Source organism: Misgurnus anguillicaudatus, chromosome 3 (assembly GCF_027580225.2).
Source record: "Misgurnus anguillicaudatus chromosome 3, ASM2758022v2, whole genome shotgun sequence".
NCBI classification, from domain to species: domain Eukaryota; kingdom Metazoa; phylum Chordata; class Actinopteri; order Cypriniformes; family Cobitidae; genus Misgurnus; species Misgurnus anguillicaudatus.
This window is the reverse complement of record NC_073339.2, coordinates 18,441,073-18,450,000: the sequence shown is the minus strand read 5'-3', so window position 1 is coordinate 18,450,000 and position 8,928 is coordinate 18,441,073. Positions and strand designations below refer to the sequence as shown.

At 37.7% G+C, this 8,928-nt stretch overlaps 1 protein-coding gene across 1 annotated transcript; it reads right to left on the bottom strand.

Annotated features, from left to right (window-relative positions):
- Window positions 1-775: 775 nt before the first annotated feature.
- cntf (ciliary neurotrophic factor) lies at window positions 776-6,261 on the bottom strand. Its single transcript, XM_055205017.2, has 3 exons — window positions 5,806-6,261; window positions 3,142-3,438; window positions 776-2,088 (listed from the first exon to the last, which is right to left on the bottom strand). Exons 1-3 carry the CDS (start codon window positions 5,914-5,916, stop codon window positions 1,909-1,911), a joined length of 588 nt encoding a protein of 195 aa, XP_055060992.1. The 5' UTR covers window positions 5,917-6,261; the 3' UTR covers window positions 776-1,908.
- Between the last annotated feature and the right edge of the window lie 2,667 nt (window positions 6,262-8,928).

Genomic DNA, 8,928 nt, shown 5'->3' with positions numbered 1-8,928 from the left:
CCTAGCAAACACACAATGTAAACATTGAGATTTCCATACGTGCAATGGTCAGTAAACACTGGAGTTTCATCTTTTTAAAACGCAACTCCATAAATTAACGCATACTGAGGCACGTGTTTGTACACACACACACACACACACACACACACACACACACACACACACACACACACACACACACACACACACACACACACACACACACACACACACACACGTTTGTTTTTATACACTGTGGGACTTTCCGTAGACGTAATTACTTTTATACTGTAAACCATAACCCTCGCAGAAAACGTTCAGCATTTTACATTTTCAAAATAAACATTTTATTAGATATAAAAAAATATTAAAAATACTGGTAATTTGTCCATACAAAAACTATGTTTGTATGGACGTTTGGTCACCGGATTACAAGGATCAGACACACACATCTCGTACCCCCCCCCCCCCCCCGTTCTCTTTCTCTCTCACACACACACACGCGCGCGCGCACATATCCTGCCTCACACGCACACACACGCATTCTCTCAAATCTCTCACACTCTCTAACTCACACATGCACTCAGACAAATACACATATACAAATGCACACCCCCCTCCCACATTTACAGGCATCCTGTCACTCATCCAACACACACACAAATAAATACACACACGGTTCACAAACATACACTCCACACCTACTCTTCCAAACACACACATTTTCCTTTATCATAGTTGCGCACGCACACAGACACCTACTGTACTCAAACAGCAAGTTATTAACAGCAACTAGTTTGAATGACAGCTCAGATATTGCCATTTATTGCAGTGCAAGTGTACATTAATAATAAATTATTAAATAGCAGTGTTTCTTTGTCTCCAACAGTCTTCATACAGTAACATACAGAACTGATTTTTCTCTGTCCTCTGCCAAAGCTTTGGCTCTATAACCATCTCCTCCTTTCAGTGAGTCGCCTAAGTCAAAGGCTGGCCCAGGCTTTCAGGGATACAGATTTTGAGTCCATTTTTGAGTAGATATAGCACATACTAAAGGAAGTTTAAAGTTAAGACAACAACAATCTGTAGGACTGGAGATTAAGACATTGGTGAAAGAGTCACATCTGACCTGGAATCAAAAGCAGTACTTTATGTAGCCAGCAGATGGCGTCCTATGAGTGTTTTTAGTGTTGGAGTACATATTATTGTAAACTCTCCATTGCTCAACTTAAATAAGAAGACTTTCACAATAAATGTAAACAAACACATAGCCATTAAAATGTATGAAACACTAGGATTTTTTCACGTGTACAGTAGATAATTTTAAATTTGAAGAAAAAATTTAGGAAAAATAGGAATATCGATATACAAACTAATATATAGTGACATTGATGATTTAGAAGTGTTTTTAGTTTATCAGTCTACAGCTGCGCCATTTCACCCTTTTTTAATTAATAATGTTAATATTGCACCATTGGTCTTGGCTAGAGGGTTATCTTATAGTCTGTTACTGTCTCATGTCAAGCTTAAAGGCAATGTGTAGTCACTAAAAAACAAAACTGTGCAGTGTCTGAGACTCAACAATCTAAAGGTCATTAATCGTAAAATATTATAAAACTGTACGTTTTAAAACAACTGTAACTGGTTAATGTCTACATATATTAACATTCATTGCATTTGCCTCTGAACAGTACTATTTATTTATTCATATTTAAAAAATTATCCAAAAATAATAAAGATAAAAAGTTATAATAATATTTATGAAAAATATCTCATTCAAACCCTCCACATGCTGGAAAGCTTCAGTCTAATGATTGTATCTCCAGGTCTCTCACTCTCTACATTCACTATAGGCTGTAATGAAATTCCTTCATCTCATTCCTAACATACTATCCTCTTCTGCTCCTGCTTCTGATCCCATATCCAGTCTCACTTCCGAATTTTTCTGGACCCTCGTCTTGTGCTTTGGGACATCGTTTTTGTTGCTTTCTCCATCTCCACTGGCAGCGAGTTGAGGGTGTCTGATGTCTGGCCAGTCCAGTGTACAAGTTCCTGCAGTACTCTCAGAAACCACATCTTCAAACCAAAGCTCTCACTGCCGTCCAGCTCCTTTCACAAAGACAGAAATGTTTATCAGTTTTTAAAAGTTTGTTTTTTCAGCACAATATTAGATAAACAGACAGAAGGACAAACAGATGCATGGATCAAACAAACCATCAGACATGTCTCTTTAACAAGGCATTCACATAACTCATCTTGTAATTACACTTATGTTGCAATAGTTAGCTTGTCCGAAACAAAGCATTCGCGTAATTCGTCCGGTAAATATACATATTCCGTAATAGTTAGACTGTCTGGAACCGAGCAGATATTCAACAACTATGCTGTATGACACTTGCAGTACATGCGAGCGGTCGCCACACTAATAGGATTTTGTTTATCTTTTCCTGTCTCGTCCTCGTACCCGAGGACACTGAGACTAATGCTGCGTTTACACCAGCTGCGGTAGAGGCGTCAAGCGCGAGTGATTTCAATGTTAAGTCAATGTGAAGATGCGTTGACGTGCGTCTGGGGGTCTCGCGGCGCGAATGAGGCGTTTAGCGAGGCGCGAATGCTGTGAATTGAGCGTCTGCCGCGGTACGCAGGAATGGTGCTTTTGGTGTCTGACGCAATTCACTCAACATGGAGGAATGCTTGATATTGTCTGTGAGCAGTCACCCGGAGCTATACGACACAAGTTCTTATTTCTATAGAGACAGGAATAAAAAGGACCTTGCTTGGAAGTGTGTCAGTGAGGACATTGGGCAACCTGGTAAGTTGTAAATACACATTTCACTTTTGAGTCACGTGACGTTTATTGACCTGCGGCATTCCCACCATTTTTTTAACTATTTCCCCCTATAAAGTAAGGTGACCAAATACAAACCGGTAACTCTCTCGATGAATGCACGATCAACATCAGCCATCTTGCAAAAAGAAAACCGCATAGCACTTGCCCCTCCCACAAGAAGCGGATTTCGCCTCTGACGCAGGTCAAATGCTTGCTTTTGCAATGCATTCAAAATGTTCAAGGGGCAACTAGACGTGGTGCACGCTGAAAAAGTTTGAGAACCGCTACACTAGAAAACGTACGTCTCTTTAAAAATAGGTGAAAAGGTGCACCTCTTTAACTTCAGCTTCAAATCTCTTTCCATCCCCTAGTAGTCGCTCTGTGCTCGCCAACAGGTGTCCCAAACGATCCCTCACTGTTGTTCGCTGCTTTTTATATTCGCCCTCCACATCCTCTGTAAATTCCGCGTCCACACGGGTGATAGCATCATCCAGGAGCCGCTGACACTCCTGAAGTGCAGCGTGCAGGATTGATATTTTCTCTTCATCGGACAGCTGAGGGGCCAGGGGAGGAATGGATACCAAATAATCTCCGGCAACTGGTAAAGACGGCAGTGATTCACTTTTTCTCTGCATAATAAATAAATAAATAAATAAAAGAGAGCAAGAGAATAAATAAGCAAGAGGTAAAATAATGAGGAATATGTTCAGGATGCCCGTATATTTCCAGTTGCCAAAATTAATCATATTAAAATGATAGAGTTGCTACATAGGTTATATATAATAATTTTTAATAAAAGCAAAACATTTTTACAACTGTATATATGTGAGAATATTTACAGGTCTATATAAATGTACTGACTAATTCATTAATGGTTATACAGGCAAATAAATTAATTTAGTTGGCTTTTTGGTTAGAAATGAACAAGTACATAAAGATAAGTGTTAAGCGCTGTCTCGTTGCATCATCCTGGTTCTTATGATTTGATGTTTCTGGTCCGATTTCGCAGGAAATGTCAGTTTGACGTCATTTAGCTTTAATGGCCTATAGAGACAGAGCGCAGTTATGCAAATTTGAAAACCACGCCCACCGGGGGGAACCCAATCCAACCGTCTCCAATGACTTTGTATTGCCAGAGTCCGCCTCCTTGTCATTTCTGGCTTATAACAAAAAACAGAATAATGCCTAAAAGCTGCTGTGTGACAATATGTACAGCTAACAAGCCAAAAAACCCAGAAATACACTTTTATAAGCTGTCGAGACGTAAAACCCAGCCTTTAAAGAGAAAAAAGTGGATCGCTGACAACGTTTCCCCCTAGTGGACGCAGTTCTACTAATAGAAGTACTATGAAAAGTTGTCTAATTTCACTTTTGTGTCTTTAAACGATCGTTTTTTGGGGTCGACAGCTTATAAAAACTTATTTCTGTTTTTTTGTTTGGCCTGTTAGCTGTACACCTTGTCACATAGCAGCTTTTAGGTATTATTCTGTTTTTAAGTTTTATCTGAAAATAAGTTTTTATAAGCTGTCGACCCCAAAAAACGATCTTTAAAGACACAAAAGTGAAAACAGGCAAAACGTAGTCGGCGATCCACTTTTTTCTCCTTAAAAGGCTGGGTTTTACGGCTCGACAGCTTATAAAAACTTTTTTTTTTTTTTTTGCTTGTTAGCTGTACATATTGTCACACAACAGCTTTTAGGCATTATTCTGTTTTTTGTTGTGGATCAGGGATGACGGGGAGGCGGCTTCTCGCAGTGCGGAGTCAATGGAGACGGTTGGATTGTTTCCCCCCGGTGGGCGTGGTTTTCAAATTAGCATAATTAACTGCGATCTGTCTCTACATAAAGTGGGAAGCTTTATGTCCAGCAACCTTTAATTTCATGTTTTAAACAGAGATTGCGATAGAAAGGTTAAATTATCACTAAATTAAGTACATAATGTATATCTGAACATAATAAAATAAATAAAGTTGAAAACAAAGAGCGATCGCTTAATGAATGATAGATGTAGAAGACTCGCTCACCTATTAAAGTCACGTTTTCTTTTATAAAAGACAAGCGGAAAAATTGGCAAGCATACATCAGGATTACTAAGGGCTGGCATGGGCTGAACTGGAATCATAAGTCGCACCTATTTCCAAATGAAAAGACTCCCCTGTACATTCCAAAACCACTCCCACGTTTCTTTTCCAAGATGCAAGCCGAAACACAGAAAGGCAGAGGCGGATACTAGCCTTAAGGATTTTTACTTTCTACATAAAAGTACATTTTCAAGTATTTGTATTTTATCAGTGTTTTTCTTTGTAAAACATACATTCCAAAGCATATTATTATTATAATTTTTACTCTACTACATTTAATAATTTGAAGTTTTTGGTTTATATTTAAAATTTAAATACATTAAACATCTAGTTTTTTTTACTTAAGTAAAAAGTACTTTTGTACTTTTACTGAGGAAAAGGAAAAGTACACAATTTTTATGTAATTAGATATTAAATTAATTTTAATCTGCAATAAAAAAGGAATACACAGTATGATTCTATGCTTTAGAATGTAGTGAACATTTTTAGTAAAGTATTTTTCCCCAAGACAAATACTGATAAAGCAGATCTATGCTTGGAAAATGTAACTAAAATACTCAAGTAGTGTCCACCTTTGCAAAGAGGGCGCCTCAAGCATTCAGGAAGCAAGCGTGCGAGAGAGGCTGGTGGACCAGAACAATTTGGCAGGTAACCAGATGTCTTACTGGAACAATCGCGCTTTATAGTCCAGTAACATGTTCCAGTGCGCACACCAACAAGTTTGGATAACCACCGAGTGTAGGCTTTTCTGTGCCACACAAATTCATTGGCGTCCCACAGACATTCCTAATCTAATGCCGTACAGATATGTTGTTCGGGTCGCAGACCCCAGAGACCATCATTGGAAACAACGCGTACATTAATATCAAAATACGTTTTGTAAAACGAACAAAAAGTAAGCACGTTTGAGACTTACATATAACTCCAGAAGTTGAATGGAGTCCTTGTGAAGAAGCCGAGCTAGAGCTGCAGATCTCCCTGCGTGGCCTCTCAATCCATAACGATCGTGTGTAGCCCTGCCAGCCATTTATTTTCCAAAATGATCTAATGTTTGAAAAATAACACCTGACTCGACAAGATGAATGAACTAACATATGAGCGAATTCTTGGTTTTTGTAATACGATCTGTTATGTTCGGCGGTTATCCTCGGATGATTTTCCTCAATATTCATAAACGGTGCATATTTTTCGTTTCTCTCTGGCTTAACTTTAAACACGACTGCAACACCGTTCACCCGTTATAAAATGTTAGTCTTGGATTTCTCCCGACTCCACCCCTGAAGAGGACGCGTTGCCCTTTAGAGAGGGTTGGAGGGGCTGGAGACGTCTAGACGGAATTTCATTGGCCCAGAGTTCACAATTAAGACTCTTTAAGAAATCCTACTGGAAATGTAAACTAATCAGGATAAATGGAAAACCCAACAAATAATAAAACTACTCAATGTCTTTTCAGTTTGATGTTTCGTATGAAAAAAAAGAAGATGACTGGAACTGTCCAGTCATAAAGTTTGTACTTAATCAGTACTACCAGCTGTGGATATAGGATGCGGTTCTTCTGACCACAGACAATAAATGAGATAATCCCCTATACTTAGATGTCTATGGGGAAATAAAGGGGGGGGGGGGTCTTAATTTTGTGTTGTAATCCCTATAATTGTAATGAATAAAAATGTCATTGGATAGTCTTACCAATGATTTTTAGTAAGTTTTTAAGTCAAATGCGGTGTATTACACAATATGAATAATGATATTTTTAGTGAAGTCTTTTTTTTTTTCAGAAGAATTTTAGTGCAGTGTGTCAAACATTTAAGTCGTAAATGGATTTTTAGCCTATTAATGATATATTTGTTTATAACAGCGTGTTCAGGATGCACAGCTGATGCGTTATTTGTACTTTTTCTGTATTGAATGGATACTTTTTGTCCCACATGAGAAAATACTGTCACAGGCTTTATTTGCTATAGTAAAATCCCATTTTTCTTCCAACTTTAGTTTTAAAGTAAGAGCAATAATACCCGGGGTTGAAAAACTCCCTATGAGAAAAACCTCAGGGAGGAACAAAAAGTCCTAGGAGGAAAAAAAACCTTGGGATATATATATATATATATATATATATATATATATATATATATATATATATATATATATATATATAAACTTTATATACAGTTGCAATCAGAAATATTTAACCCCCAAAGAGTTTTAAGGATTTATAAAATATTTTCAAAGTGCGGGATTCTGCTTTGGATGAGTTTTTTATGAGTTAAGTGATGCATAAAATCAACACAGAAAATGTATGATGTAGTATTTGTGTGTAATAGTATATATTTTTTAAGATAGTCATGTCACAATTATTCAACCCCTATATAATATTGTTATTTTTAAAGCTTTCTGAACGTTTTTATGGCCTGAAGTGGAGCTGAAACCTCATTAAGCCTTTGGGAACTCTATAACGATCCTTCATTTGCTTCATGCATATATAAACCCCAACCATCAAGGGTTTCAAGGTGAGTTGCAATCATGGGAAAGACAAAGGAGCTTCCACAAAAGCTAAGAGAGGAGATTATTTCATCACATCTGAAGGGCCTTGGGTATAAGAAGATTTCCAAAATATTTAACATTCCAAGAGACACCATTGGGAGCATTATAAGGAAGTTTAAAACTTATGGAACAGGTGCAAACCTGCCTGGCCGTGTAAGAAAGCCTACAATTTCATCAAGGGCCCTTAGCAACCTATTTAGGACAGCTAAGAAAAACCCCTGTGTGACTGCAAGACAGCTACAGGATGACCTGATGAAGGCTGGTACAAGTGCTTCAGTGGCAACTATAAGACGTGCACTGAATAATCAAAGGACTTCATGGCGCACTCCACTCTTGACCTCAAGGAACATCAGGAGTTGGCTAGAATATGCCAGGAGGAATTTGGATAAAACTACAGAGTTCTGGGAGACAGTTCTATGGACTGATGAAACCAAACTGGAACTTTTTGGACATGCGTGCAAAAGGTCAGGCTTATGACCAAAAGAATACCATCCCCACGTTCAAGAATGGAGGTGGGTCATTGATGATGTGAAGGTGCTAGGCCATTTAAGGCTTTGTAGGTGATTAATAGTATTTTAATTTGTATGCAATATTTGACTGGTAGCCAGTGTAAAGATGCCAGAATTGGGCTTATGTGGTCATACTTCTTAGAACTAGGTCAACGAGTAAGCACTCTTGCAGCGGCGTTTTAAACTAGCTGAATCCTGTTTACCCGATTTGCCTGGCATCCCCCGAGTAACGAGTTACAATAGTCTAGAGGTCATAAAAGCATGGATAAGCTTCTCTGCATCTGATGCAGACAGCATATGGCGACCAATTGTAGACAGAATGTTCTAGATAACAAAGTTTAGTAATTACTAAAATATACTACAGTTCTACAGTATACTATGATTTACTGGTCACTAGGTCAATGTAGGCATACTTGTTTGAAGTTGTACAACTGATCCTGTAATCTATTCTGCTGGACCTGTTCCTGGTATGGCAGCAGCAGATTGTGTTCATTTACTAAAAATAAAGTTTTCCTGATACCTGACTATATAACAGGAGTCACCTTTCAAACAAGAGGGTGGGGACTAAACTAGATACTGACTTTATAGAAATCTAAAAACGCAAAATAGGTTTTTGTGTGAGTTTGGGAAAGTTAGTGTAAAATATATAATTAGGTCAATAAAAAATAATAAAACTCGCCATAAAACCTCACATTAAAATTAAAAGTGGTTTAGAAAATGAGAAAAATGGCAGTTTTCATAAGCCAGCACCATTTCCTTAATGAAAACGAAACATGGTACAGGAAAGTATATTTGTTTAATTGATTGCCATTTGTATTTCCATAGTTGTACTACAAATATCATGGTGAACAATTGTGGTTAACATGGTTTTATAAATATAGCCGTAGCCTAGTAGTTTTTCTACTAAAATAATTGTGAATTTTCGTAGAGTAGATTTCGAATTTTGGGGTTGCCTTAGACATATTATAAAAGGATATTTATTCAGCAGA